The following is a 14,945-nucleotide window of genomic DNA, read 5'->3' as shown; positions in this document are numbered from 1 at the left end:
GAGTGGCATAGAGGATGGATGGAAATAACATAAATGGGTGCCCAATGGGCCAAGCATTGAAGTTGATTTATTACGATACATGCGTCTCCTTTACCAGCAAGGCCCTGGGGGATCAGACCCAAGTTCTGGTGATCTCACCCACCCCTGGAGGCGGGTCGCTTCGCTTCTGTGGCCTCACTTCCTTACATATAAAACGAGGAGGTCAGACTGGGAGATTTTTTTCTTTTCTCTCAGTTTTATTGGAAGATTCTTATCCTGGGGCCCATGCATAAGTTTCAGACAATCACAAACAGTATTAAACTGTATGCAATGTTACACACACACACACACACACACACACACACACACACACACACACAGCCCCCTTAAAATCCTGGGAAGTGGATCTGTGGCTGTCACTAGATTCTCAAAGAAGCATATAACCCCCAAAATCCTGTTAAGAACCAGCAGAATCTATCTGGCTCAAAGCTTCTGATTATCGGTAGTGTAAATAATACTATCATTGGCATTGGCAATTCAACAGACAATTATACGTGGGTGAATTTCAAACATATTTCATCTGTAAATCTACCGAGTGCAAAATCCCTGGGAAGAGCCAAGAATAAAAGCTAACCAACAACCACTGAACATTGTCCATGGCTTCCTTCATCCCCCATAAGTCAAAGTAGTTTGAAGATGATGTCAAAAGACCCAGAGAGGTCCTGTGGGGGTCAGAGCATGTTTGGGTCCCTGTCAATCTGCAGGTCTTCTACAGGTTCCATAGCAGTGTTATTAAGAGGAACATGTTTGTGGCTGGGGGCTGAAGGACAGATGGGACAGAAAATAAAGTCTTGATGCAAAGAGTGACAAGTCCATACATGAGGCTCAGCCAGAATAAGAACCTGAACCAATGTCAGACAAAACACAGAACAAGGAAAAGCCGGAAACTAAAGCCCTAAGTGGAACAGGTGTCTGATGATGCTCAGTGCAGACTCTGCCTAAGGCTATCTATAGTCACATCATCAGAATCTCCACTTGGTATCATGACCATCTAGGGTTCATGCTTTTGGGCTGCCTGCCAATAGAAAATACTCATTCAGGAGCACAGCTCAAATGTGGAGTCTCCTATTATATCCTAAAGATCAACAGGTCTGGGCTGCTCAGATCCTTGGAATACAGAACGTCCAAAGACAAGGACATACTCTTTCTAGTTTCCAAAGCACAGCCCTTTCACTTTTAAACACTTTGTGGATTTGAATTTATTACCACGCCAGGATGCCACCTATCAGGATTATGTTCTTGGAGGAGAGAGCAATGCAATGAGACACAATGCAGATTGGTCCCAAGTGCAACACAATGTTTCTGTCCATGGGGCCATCGAAACCCCTACGACATTGAGAGAATTTTTCTTGTCTATATCTTCTCTTGATATACTCAGTTCTACACATATACAATAACGGCTCTAAAGCATTGGACTAGACCCAGGCATATCTAAATTCATAGACAAGTCTTAACCTTAGGCAAAATTCTTCAAACCCCTCTGAAGCTCATTTTTTCCATCTGTAAAAATGGAGAAAGCACCTATGCCCCAGGATTGTTATTAAAAATGATAGAATAGAGATAATGCACCTAGCATAGTGTCTAGCATGCACTATCACTCAACATGTTGCTTAAATGCACTATCACTCTACAAATATTGCTTAAATCTATCTTAGAACTGCTTTCCCTAGTTCTGCAATAAATCTACTGAAAGGGGCGGCACAGGTGACCAAAAATGTTAAATGGAAAAGCTACCTTTCTATGCAAATATGCTCCATGCCATCTGCTTCTATATCTGACTGAAATATTATATGGTCTGGACATTCACAGACATGCTCAAATTCTTTTAAAAAATAAAAATGAGTACTAACTTTGAACCAGGCAAAATGCTAGGGATTTTCATGTAAATTATCTTGTTACTGCTAGGCTGCACTACATTTTATATTTGCTTGTCTGTCTTAGAATATAATGATGGGGCTTTGGAATAATTTCCAGGAATTATTTACTACCTTAGAAATGGTAAGACTTGAATAAGAACAAATGGAATCAATTCAATGAGCTCTAAAAGAAATTTTTTTTGAGCACCCTTAAGTGTCATGTAATTTGGAAGGTGCTAGAGTGAAATTCACTAGCTACCTGCTGCTCTAACAAGTCTTCTTACTCTAGTAAAGCAAAAACAGTTTAAATCAGAATATCCACTGTCTTGAGCTACAGATATTAATTTATTGACTCAAAAAATATTTATTGAGCATGTAGTAAAAAAAGAAAAAATTAGATACTATCCCAGTACTCGCAGAGCACATGTTTTAGAGGGGTTAAAAGAAAATAAATACGTATCTGTGAAAAAAATAGAGAGATGTAAGAGAAATGAGCACTCTAGCAGATACTATAATACTGTAGGTCTGATTCCCCTTACCGCAACCCAACCTCCCCTTGTCTCGCCCTATAAAAGCTGGAAAACAAAATACTCAAATTTCCAACCCTCTGTGATGTGACCGCATAACACAATTCCAGCCAATGAGATGTGAACGGAAATGCTGTGAAGAATTTCCATCCAACACAAAAGGAGCAGACAAGTAAGGTGAGGTGTAAAAGATAAGGAGCCATGCCATGAGAAGCCAGGGGAAGAGAATTCTAGGAGGAAGGGGTGACAAGTGCCAACGTCCTATGGAGAGAAGACAATCACTGGTTTGAGAAACTGAAAGGCGATAATGGAGGTGAGCAAGGAGGTGAGTGGCAGGAGATAAGATTTGAAGGCCACATAGAGTCAGATCATGTGGGGCTGTGTAGGGCATGGTAGGGCTTTTCGGGTTTCTCCTGAATGGATATGTGAAACCAATGAAGGACCTCAAACAGGACAGCGGCCGAACCTGAGTTCTTTGGCTGCAGGGTGGGGACTGGATTACGAGACCAGTCAGAACCACTGTCGTCCTGGTGAGGTGACAGTGGTTTGGATTTGGGGAGATGAAGAAAAACAGATACATTTGAGGTACACTTTGGAAGTATCTTGAATTGGAGGGAGGAGAGAAAAGGAAGCATGACTTCTGGCCCAAAGAACTGGAAGGATGGTAATGATTATTTACTGAGATGGAAGAGACGGGGGCGGAACAGGAATGTGCAAAACAAAGCATTCAATCAACTCAACATCCTTAATTCCTGTTCCTGCCGTTGACCCTGCCCAGAGAATGTTTTCCCATTTGGCTCTCCCTGTCATGTCATTTTTCCCCCAACTGCTCTCCTCTGGGAACCATAGTTGTAACAAATATCAATGATATTTGATTTCATCTGGTAGAAAAAAAAAGTGGTCGGTGGAACTGTGAAACTGCAGCTAAAGCAAAATCATAGACTTAGCACATGACTTTATAGAATTTTGGAATTTTGAAAATAAATGAACTGTGCAAACATACTGAAGTTTCTATTTGAGATTCCAAGTCTTGCACTTAGTAATGTTCCTGCCAAACATATATATCACAGTTTATAATTAAATATTTGTGTGAATAATTAGTATCTGATCCATGACTAGACCTGAAGCTCCTCCCATGGAGCTTCACCACTGGATCCACATAAGACCTCATATGCGATAGAGATTCAATAAACATTTGTTGAACAATTTTTTTCTGGTCAGTGATAGAAGTTGTCCCCAGTATCCACTATCCCCTCCCTCTTCATTAATAGAACCTCCATTTCTTTCCTGGACACATGCCCATTGTATTAGTTTCTAGGGCTACCATAGCAAATACCAAAACCTGGGGGGCCTAAAACAACAGAAATGCACTGTCTCATAGTTCCGGGGGCCAGAAATATGGAATTAGGTATCAACAGGGCCATGTTCTGTCTGATCACTCCAGTAGAGAATCCATCCTTACATCTTCCGGCTTCCGGTGTTTACTGACAATCCTTGGCTTCTTCTGGCTTGTAGAGGCATCACTCTAGCCACATGGTCACCTTCTCCATGTGTGTCTTCACATTGTCTATCTTTTCTGCCATATCTGTCTCTATTTCCAAGTCTCCCCACCCCCTTTTTCAAGTGCACCAGTCATATTGGATAAGGGCCTAACCTAATGACCTCATCTTAACTTAATTAGCTCTGTCAAGACCCTATTTCCATATAAGATCACATTCTCAGGTACTGGTGATTAAAACTTCAATACATCTTTCTTTCTTTCTTTTTTTTTTTTGGATCCTTGCCCAAGGATACATTTATTGATTTTAGAGAGAGGAAGGGAGAGAGAAAGAGGGAGAGAAACATCAATGTGAAAGAGAAACATCGATTGGCTGCCTCCCATATGCACCCCAGCCAGGGACCGAACCCACAACCTAGGTACATGCGCTGACCAGGAATTGAACCCGTGACGTTTTGGCGCACGGGATGACACTCCAACCAACCAAGACACACTGGTCAGGGCAAAACTTCAATATATCTTTTCTGTGGGAACACAATTCAACCCATAACAGTAACCCAGAATAAACTAACATTCCCAGATTCCCTTGCAGCTAAGTGTGGCCATGTGTGGTCATGTTCTGGTCAATGAGATACTTCCAGGAAGTATCTTTAAGGGAAGAATAGTGCGCTTCTCCCTTTTTCCTCTTTGAGTGACTGGAATGCAAATCCAATGGCTAGAGTTCCAGCAGCCATCCTAGACCATGAAGTGTCCTTGGGAATAGCTGTTGAGCAAAGTGAAACTACAAAATAGGTAATTAGAGACCACAGAATCATACCTGAGCTGTGGACTGACTTCCTTCCAGCTCTTACATAACAAGGAAATACTAGTCCTAACCATTGTTTTGAAGGATTTTATGTCACTCATAAAGGAGCCTAATTAGGGCTGATTTAAGGCTCCAAACTGTGGAATCTTTGGCAAGTTTCCTACCAGTGCTGACAGTAAAGACACTATTATATTTATCCTTACTTTCCAAGATACTTGGCTTGGTCACAGGTCAATCCAAGAGTATGGCTTTGGAAAGAGATGTCCAGCCTTGGCTGGGACAGCTTTGAATTTCTCTCAGGTATAGGTCAGTATGGTGGTGTTGACGGTGGTGGGGGTGGGGTGGGGGAAGGTGTTCCTTGATTTTACACCTGGGATCCAGTGTATCTTCAGGGATCCAGTGTAAAGAAGGCCAGTAGTAGAGCCCAGAGCAGATCAATTTAGAAGCAGCTCAGGATTATACCAAGATGTTCCTAAAATTTGTCATCCTTTTTCTTTGTCAAAGACTACTTTATCTACAGTTGTGAATAAAAGTGTTTAGTTTCAACTCAGTGTTAAACAAGCTTAGGTGTAAGTAAGATGAAACACACTGATACGAGTGAAGCAGTCAGTGGGCTGGGACTTGATGTAACGCTTGTAATTGCTGATTCTAAGATGCACATTTGAACAGCTCTGACACTGAGTCACATCTTATGATCAGTGCATGTTATTTTCGATGAGATATGTTAGATGATGCTCCCTGCATGTCCACCACGTGACAGGCACGGGCTTGATACTCCTCGCACATTTTCTTATTTATCCTCACACTTAGGTCATGAGGTCATTCTCATTGCCATTTTAGGATGAGAAATGGAGGTTTGGGATTTCTAAGGAAGTGATAGAATTGCAAGAGCACACTGCAATAAGGCAGAAGCATATGATTACATAGAACCCCAGGATGTCCCATTTCGGCTACTGTTTGGTTATTTTGTGCTACGTGTTTATAAACACACACTGACAAGCTAGAATCAGCTGGAAGATGCAGAATAACACAATGACTGTAACAATCAATATAATAATTGACACCTACAGACATTTATTGGGGGTGTTTATTATGACTGTTCTTTTTCACCTGTTAGTGGTTGGGGGGGGGCAGGGAATTCCATCTCAGCTAAGTGCAGTGGCTGCTCCCTGTATTGGCTTTTTCTACATTCTTTAGGGTTCTCTTTTTAGTAGCCAATGCCTCCTTATTTCAGTCTCACATTATAGCTATTAATTCTTTACATTCAACTCTTCCTGTTAAATTACTGTGTGGTTTCTTCCTCCTGATTGGACTCAAGCAGGAATAGGCAGCAGCCAGGGTCCCATAATGTGTTACACGCTGGTGCTCCTAGTCCCAGAGGGGACGATTCTCATGGGGAAGAGCTGCCCGCAAAGAGTGCCGCGTCCTTAGGGACTCACCCATCCGACCCACTGAGCTGTAAGCCCCTGTGACTAATGATTTTGCCAACTTGAATTCCTGGCAAAAGAGGTAGCCTTTGCACCCATGTCCCCCTAAAGGTTTTGCATTTTGATTTCCTTGATGGGACCACCCAGGCACATCCCTTGTGCACAGCAGCTACTGGCTTGCACACCTGCGTCCTAGAGACCTTCTGACCTATGATGACTATTAGAAGTGCCACTTGGGAGGTGAAAAATTTGAGGCTTAGACTAGAGTTTGAGTACTTATCCTGGCTCCCACAGAAGGGGTGCCATTGGGACTCAAACATCCAGTGACTGCCACCATGCCTCGGCTATATCACATGACCCAGCGCCAGGCACATACTGGAAACTAAGAGTCCTTGGTGAATGCAGGAGTGGCCACAAGGGAAAGAGAATGTGGTGGGTCTGATGAAGGGAAGGAGAATGACTGGCCAGGAGGCAGGCATGCTTCTGGAGCTTTCTGAAAGTGGGGGAAGAGGGAATTCTGGGAATAGGGTTATGAGATGCAATAGGTCAGCAAGGACCTGGTGTCCTCAGTATCCAGCGGAGTGTGGCAGTGGCTGTCTAGATAAGCTTGGGAGCAGGGACATGGGGCAAATGGGCGGAGTGGGCAGAATTCTTGGGGCACAGGGCAGAGGCAATTTAGACCAGAAATGTTGGAGTTCAGGGCCAAACATTACAGAGGCCTGAGGAGTGGAGACAGCGTTATGTCTGATTCCCAAATCCCAAACTAATTTCTGGTAACAGAAATAATAACAGCACTTGCGTCTAGTGGGAGGGGGTCGACCGGCAGGAGGCGTGAGGGGAGTCTCTGAAGAGCGGGGAGGGAGCTGTGTTCTGATTGGTAGGTAGTTACACAGGTGTATACGTTCGACAGAACTTACCCAACCACACACTTAAAAGGCAGTGTGTTTTGTCATATGAAAATTACGACTCAGTTTAAAACACAATTTTACAAAGCTCTTGGCTTTTCCTCTGCTAATTCATTCTTTCTCACTGGGGGTGACCTAGCCCCCAAAAGGGGAAAAAAGGACCTTTAGGTGAATACTGAGGGAGCAAGAACTATGCAGAGCGGCCCCATCTTCTCGAGGGCTATCAGAGTCGGACCTGAAGGACGACTGAGGAGGGGATCAGAGCGGGGAAGGGACAGAGCAGGAAAGGGACCTGAGCTGAGGCCCTGAGAGCGGCCTGTAGTGCCGGCAGAGCCCCCCAGGCAGGACAGCCCTCCCCCGACTCCCAGCTGCGCCCCACGGTGAGCAAAGGAACCTGACCCTACCTCTTTCAGTTGACTGAGAAGCGATGCCGCTGCTAGAGTGAGATGTATCAAGGTGAAGAAGACAGCCCCTATATCCCCACATATGACTCTCCTGAACTCCACTGGAGAGAAGCTACTTTTAAAACATCACAGAATGCATCTTTGTTTTCATCTGTGTTGATCATCACCCCACCATTTGCCATTTCAGTGCCTAAACTGTTCTGGCTAAATTAATTAGCAATTTCTGACGGTTTGCCCAACCTGGGCTCTCTTGGTTCAGGAAGAAAAGTCCGTAACATATACGGGTTTGTTGCCATGGGGAGGAAAGACCAACAGCAGGATTCTGACATTTTCCCTCTAGATGAGAAATAAAAATTTTGAAAGGGGAGGAAAAGAACACAATGGCCACTAATTTCTTACTCTGCCTCAGGTAATTCTGTTTTTATATAAATATTCAAAGAAACAAACAAAGAGAGAAAAGAGGCCCCATAAGTCCACATCCATCAATTCATCACGGCAGGAAATAAGAAAAGGAGCCAGGAGTTTTGAAATCCCTCTGAGAGTTGGCAAGGGATTGCGCGAACACTGAACACTGTTTCTCACAGGATTTAATTATTCCCACCAGAAAAAATAAACTTTCCAGAAAAGAGCACGGATTATCTTTCATTCCTTATTTGTAAGTGCGGCTCAAATTCCTTCACATCTGAAGGCCGAATGGTTTGCTCTGACAAGTGATTAACTAAACTAACAAAAGTGAGTATTTTGCATCTTTCACTTGGATGACCTGTAGATTCTAATCCTGACCTAAGTAAGGGGCTGGGGCCAAGAATAAAAATTATTTGATTTTCCTCAAGCCAGTGCAGGTGACCATTTGACCACCTAACGATTCCTTTCGAGTTGAACACAAATTCTCGCTGTAAGAGACATGCAAGGTCATCCATCCCTGAGCTGTTTACAAGGGGTTTAAGGTTTTGTTGGAATTTATCATCTATTGACCTTTGCCTCGTGTTTTTTCTTTTTTTTTTTTGTTTTGTTCTGTTTTGTAAATAATGCAACCGGAAGCATTATTAGGGCTTTGGGATAGAGGCCAGGTTTGAATCTAGCGCTGACACTTTCAAGCTGGGTGACCTTGGTGTAGAGAAGAACTGGATTTTGGTTACCCATTTGCAACGTAGAGAGAACATTACTCATTGCGCCCCTCCCCACCTCAAGTTCTGTATGAAGAAGAGATGATGCGTGTGAAGTATGTGAGGACCCAATGCAGGTGTTCAGAGTGAATTCCTCACCCTTTCCAAAGAAACACCCATTCACTGGATCACTCAACAAATTTGCCCCTCGCACGTAGTAAATGCTAGGAATCACGCTAAGTTCTGGAAATACAGTAGTCAAGGCAGATAAGGCCTCTCCGTTTATGGAGCTACCGGAGACAGACAGATATGAAACATCTAAGTACTACTGTCAGATGTTTATCAGAATCTGATAAACTGGAAATCTGATCAACTGGAAATTTGATAAAGAGTCACTGTAGGAAGATAGAGAGAATATCAAGGAGTATTTAAGGAAGGCTTCTCTGAAAAATTGACATTTAATCTGAGACTTGAATGACAATAATAGAACCAGTCATCCAGCCTCAGGGAGGGACAGAGGCAAGGCCAGTGGTGCTGTAAGCAAAACCAGGCAGTAGATAAGGTTATGGCCAGCAGGACCCAGATCACAGACTCTGTAAGTCATAGAAAGAGTCTGGAACGTACTGTAATGAGACGTTATTAGAGGATTTTAAGTGCCAGAGTCTCTTAATTAGATTTGTTTGAGGGGCAGACAAAGGCACAATTATGATCTATTTGTGAAATTTAAAAAATCTGTCTTCATTAGACTGAAGAGCAGCTAGTAGAGGATCATGTAAAATGAAGTTATGATAGATAATGTGGTCCAGAAATGGGTTTAGAATTGATGTGATTTTTCTAAAAACAAAGAATAAAAGGTGCCATTAAAGGTTGTGATATGAAGCCGCATTTAAGTGATAACCATTACACTGTAGCCTGTGGAATATCTTTGGAAGGAATTTTATTCCCTTTCAAAGCAGAAAAAAAAAAGAGGTAAGAAATAGAATTCCTCCTCCTGGAGAAGGTGTCTTCCTCCAGGATTTCGGTGTGTATGTAGATGCTGAAATTAGATGAATTCATGTAAGGAAAGGGCCTGGCCCGGTGCAAAGTCAGGCAGGCAGAAGACACTCGATAAATTCTAGGTCCTCCTCTTCTTTTCTCCTTCCCCCTTGGACCAAAAGCCACTGGTATGCAATTCCTAAAGGACGGGTGGGGAGTTGCCAGAGAGAAAATGGAGGAAACTACCCTCTTCTAGATAAAGACGCACTGCATGGGTTCACTCAACTTTTAACGGTTCCCATATTTGATGCTCCATTCTAGTTGTAATGCCAACGGAAGGTCTCTGAGACACCAGAGGTGTACACATTTCATTTTCTTTTAAAAGCAAAAGAAACCTTCAAAATGAGAATGACTCCAAATCCAAAGATGCTGGCTCAAGTTAGAATTTCTATGATACCATAGTCATTGTTTTCTGAGCGTGCAAGGGGAGGAGGGTATTATGAAACAACACAGTAACTTATTAGAAAAGCTGTAATGACTTGCTCTCTTTTATGTGGGTCTTGACTCAGACAACAGTAAAGATAAGGTTATAGTTTGGAGCCTCTTGTAACAGCTTCCTTTTTGGTCTCTGGGACGAATATGCTACTACTGATGAAGAGGAAAAGGTCATCAGAAGAAAAGAGAAAAAGAGTAGAGTAAAGGCAAATTTTCAAACAAGCTTGAAACAATGTAAAAGTCCAGCATTTGACCAAAACACCTACACTCAATTCTATTGACAGCTGAAGTCAAGGCACAGGGGTGAAGGCACAGGGGTCAGGTGGTCTAGGGACAAAGGTCACAGATTTCTCTATTCCAATCCAGAAAAGAATTGCAATAGATCTTATCATGCTCGTTAAAGACCCATTTTCTCTAGAGTTCTCCCAGACTTTCTACAAATGTAAATTTCAGCAGGCACCTGAGAGTCTCTCCTCATCATGGACTGAGGCTTCCATTTAAACCAGGCACAGAGCTCTTTTTTGGGTATGGAAAGATCTAGAGGTGTTAACAGAGGAAAATGGCACCCAGTCTCTTTAGTTTTGGACAATTGCTACCAGCCAGACCAAGCAGCTCAATCAACACACAGGTCAGGGCACACTCCTGAGTGTCAGCACCTATGTCCCCGCCCAGTAGCAACCAGACAGGCCACCCTGCGGTTTCCCACACAAGGGCCGTGCAAAAGTGACAGTGGAAACAACCTTTAGGACTGGATTATACACATGGCTGTTTTTGTAAATGGAGCTATTCTGTAACCGGTACATATGGCAAAATTGGAAATAACTTTTTCAGTATTTTCTATAAGAAAAGAATGTACTGGGCAACTTAAATGAATACACACAGGTAAAATCCATGGAAAGGCATGATGTTCCCTGTCATTTTCACTGAACCAATAGTACAATTCAAAACTGTATCTCTATATCTATATCTGTATCTATTCATTCCAATACAGAGTTTGACCAAAAGCAGATTCTTAGAACAATTATAGCACTATGTCTCCACAATCTTAAGATTCCACTGGTGTATTTCTATTAAATATTAAAATGTTGTGAGAGGCAATATAAAATTTTTTTCTCTGCTAGATCTAACAGAATTTATACTAATGTGCTCTATGAATTTCCAAGAGAAGAGTAAAGTGTACAGTAGCTTAAAACTGGATCACAGCATCTCAGGACAGGATATTTTGTTGGACCAGAGAGCTGCGTAGCACAATTTTGGAAATGTTGCTGTAGTGAATTCTACACTGCTCTGTAACATATGAAAACTACCGTACATCCCCTGAGAAATAAATATAAACCCTATGAACTATGAGGTTATGGAATTGAAAAAAAATATGCCAGGCTACCTACCCACCCTATATTACATTAAGGAGTTAATTAATTAATCAATTGGCAATATCTAAAACAGTTATAGATGTTAATCAATAAAGATGCACTAAAATCAATGGAACACACTTGGCCAAGTGAAATACGGTCTCTAGCTGCAATATCAATCCCTCGCTTTCCCCAAAGGAAACGAGCTTAAATCAAAGCCCCATGGCAAGTGAGTGCACGCTCAGGGCTGGCGCACTCTGCCAAAACTAATTTATCCTAGGTCCTTTACCATGGAAAGAAAACATAAAACTCTTCCCACAGCCAAGAGTTCCATTAGAAAATGAACACATCAGCCTCGGCGCAGATACAAATGCTCGCCCTTGATGCTCCTGGCCAACTTTTCTGCTCTGGGTTCCTTTGGAGCTGAGCCCACTGCAGAGCTGAGGAGGAAGGAAGGGCCTTCAACACAGACCACCTCAGCCAACATGGCTTCCGTAACTTGCCCGGAGCCCAGCACCTGGGGAAACTGTGCCTCCCTGTCTGCACGCAGTGCTTGACTTCGGGGGGCAGAGTCAACCTCGAATCATAGCAGCACTGACCACCCAGACTGGCGGTAACCTGTGCTTTGCACTCCGGGAGCCAGCCTCTGCTTCCGCCTCTTTTCCAGTAAGTAAAGCAATGCCAGAGAAAAGGGGCTGGAAATCAGAGCTGTGCAGATCCAAGTCACGCCTGCTGCTTTCTGGGTTTATTGCTCTAGGAAAAGGGTGATGGTGGAGGATGAAAGTGGTGGAGAAATTGAACAGGGGAAGAATCTGTAGCCTTCAAGCCTTCTCAATCCTTCCCTGGTCCCAGATAATCATGAGATAAATGTCCTCTGTGGAATGTTTTACAGATGACAGAAAAAAAAAAAAAAACCACCCAAAGCTATGTTAGATAAAAGTGTTTTGAGGCAGAAAACCAATGCAGTCAACATCCTCTTAATATCATATTTTAGTATAAATAAAAACAATTTGTGTGTGTGTGTATTGGTGTATAGTACCTGTTTGTGTATATATACATACACTCATATGCATACATACATATAAGAAGTCTGGAAGCATGTAAATCAAATTGTTAACAGTGCTACATTTTATTGTATGTCACTTATACTTCAAAAAAGCTGCTTAAATGTTAACAGTGCTTATCTCTGAGTGAGGAAAGATTATAGGCAATTATCTTTTCTTGCTTGTCTGTCTTTTCTAAATTTTCTTGACTATGTATGCCCTACTTCAGTATTAAAAATTATTTTTAAAATCTTACACAATTCATGCGATTTTTTGATGTTTGTGTTGTTCTTTGTACTTTATCAAGTGTTTCTACATATTTAATTCCTAAAGCTGGAGGAAGAACACGATTATTATTCCAGAGGAGGAAGAAAAAGGCTCTGAGATGTTATGGAACTTATTCGAAGTCAATGAACTAGTAACCAGAAGAAGCAAAACGTGACTCTCGATTTCTTCCAAATCCCACGCCTTGTGTTTTCTGTCCCTTGCTGTTCGCTGCGGCTGCGGTCGGGCGCGCTCTGGTGGCTGCACGGACCCCACAGGAGCACGCGTCATACCGCACAGAAGGAGGATAGTTGTTATAGATTTAAGCCAAAAGAAACTTTTTTTTTTTCACACTCAGTGTTGGTTAAGGGAAGAAACGTGAAACACCAAGGGATGCTTGGAGACCCGGGAGGCTCTGTGAGAGGTATAGGAAAACTTTTCACCCTCGATGCTGCATCCTGCGCTCTTGGCTCCGCATCACCCCCATTCAGAAAGGGAAAAGGAAATTTGAAAAAAAAATGGGACCTAACACTTAGGGTGAGAAAGGACAGGTGGCACGGATGATAAAATAAAGCGAGAGGTATTCAGACACTGCTGCCCTGTGGGAGGTACCTTCATTCCTGCGGCGGCGGCGGGGCCGCTGGGGTCCACGGCCTGGATGTGGCATGGCTTACTTCCTCGCACCACAAAGCCCCAGCCGACAGCGTCACCCACGATCTAAAGAGGAAAACCACAGTTAGCCACCCGCAGACAGGCCCTGGCAAAGTGCCTGTCCTTCCGAGGGAGGGAGAGCCAGCCAGGATTAAGTGCATGCAATGGCACATCTCTTCTGTTTCATCTCTACACTCTCAGGGGAACGGAAGGAGCGCTTTGCTTCTGTCATAAACACAGGCCTGTCTATGTGGAAAATGTGGTCAAGAAACACGTGTTGGGCAGAAAGAAGCTCCTTCTGTGAGGGTGCTACTCAGAAAATAACTGGCAGAGGGCCTCTTGGGCTGCTCTGCAATTTAATACTGGAGTCAAACGGTAAGTGTCAAAGGTCTTAAACACACGTGTGAACCTTCTCTCCAGATCCAATTTCTCTCAAGTTTGCTCTTTTCCCCTAAATCCAAATGATACATTCTTCATGATCCTGCTACTTCGCTGAAGCCTAAAGTAACAATTTAAATGACTAATGGTGAGAAATGTGAAGAGTCTTGGCTTTCTTAAAACACAATTTTCTCTACCAACAAAAGAGTGAAAAAGCACACAAAGTTCACAATTTACAAGTAGATGCTGGTCCAAGACTTCTCTGGATCTAGTGGGCGCCTTTTCCTACAGGATGGTTGTTAGAAACGGCAGTTAAATTCCTGGGGCAGCACCCAGACACATCTTTGACTGAAATGCGGATGAAACATATTCACAACCAATTCCTAGCAATACTGGCATTCAAATTGAAAACCAAAAATACAATCAAATGTCTCTTGAATGCTGGAGACTGAGGAAAGGCAGGGAACCCCATGAAACTTTAATGGACACCCTCAAAAAAGACTTTTAGGCACTTCATTGGCTTTTGGGTTTGTGCTTAGTAGTTCATGACACCTAATTTCACCTGCATATGCACCGTTTATCTTTTTCCCTGAGGCAGACGGATTAGCAGCGTGCTTTTGTGTGGACTGGCTGTGACTGGGACCGTCCTATTTTAATTCCTCAGTGCTTGGCACAGGAAGCAGTCCTTGACAAATGTGTGCAGTGTGAATGAGTGTGCAAAGATGTTTTCCCCCTGAGTCAATAACATAAGAGTTAGCAGGGAAATGTTTGAAACAGGAGGTCAATGTAGATGTGAAGAGACTGAAGAAAGGCCCGGGGAAGGAGAATGGGCTGGGTGCTGTCAGGCAGAGCACTCGGATTCTGTTTGAAGACAACCAGTGGGGCTGGGAGGCGTGGGAGGGAGGGGAAGGACCTCCAAGAAGGGGAAGGTGGTCAGGAGGCGCTCACAGGTGTGTGGTGCCGTCCCTCAGATGCTTGCCTGTGTAACGGACGGTGTGCCTACATCGTCAAGAGTGCTATTCCTCCCCATAGAACAATTTACCCCACCGTTTCCTTTCTCTGCCTAAAGGCTCTCCTTGTGTCTTAAGGGATTTTTAGACTTCACTGTAACACAGGAGGAATTGTTGACAGTATCTGTGCTACCATTTGCCCTAGAATCTGTAATTATATTATGATAAGGATACAATAGAAATCTTTTTAAAGGACACATCAAAAGGAGT

The 14,945-nt window shown here is 43.1% G+C and overlaps 1 protein-coding gene across 2 annotated transcripts in view; it reads right to left on the bottom strand.

Moving 5' to 3' along the window:
• The window catches only part of DEPTOR (DEP domain containing MTOR interacting protein), a 119,208-nt gene that overhangs the window by 21,308 nt on the left and 82,955 nt on the right, over positions 1-14,945 (bottom strand). For both annotated transcript variants that reach the window (XR_008530577.1, XM_054590438.1), the window contains exon 8: positions 13,309-13,413. Coding sequence is in view for 1 of the 2 variants with exons in the window: in XM_054590438.1 (XP_054446413.1) it covers positions 13,309-13,413 (105 nt within the window). In the remaining variant the exon portion in view is untranslated. The remainder of the gene's footprint in view (positions 1-13,308; positions 13,414-14,945) is intronic.

The sequence above is a fragment of the Pteronotus mesoamericanus genome, unplaced genomic scaffold (genome assembly GCF_021234165.1).
Source record: "Pteronotus mesoamericanus isolate MK-2021 breed Mesoamerican mustached bat unplaced genomic scaffold, CSHL_Meso_final scaffold_174, whole genome shotgun sequence".
Taxonomy (NCBI): Eukaryota; Metazoa; Chordata; class Mammalia; order Chiroptera; family Mormoopidae; genus Pteronotus; species Pteronotus mesoamericanus.
This window is presented reverse-complemented; position numbering and strand designations above follow the sequence as displayed.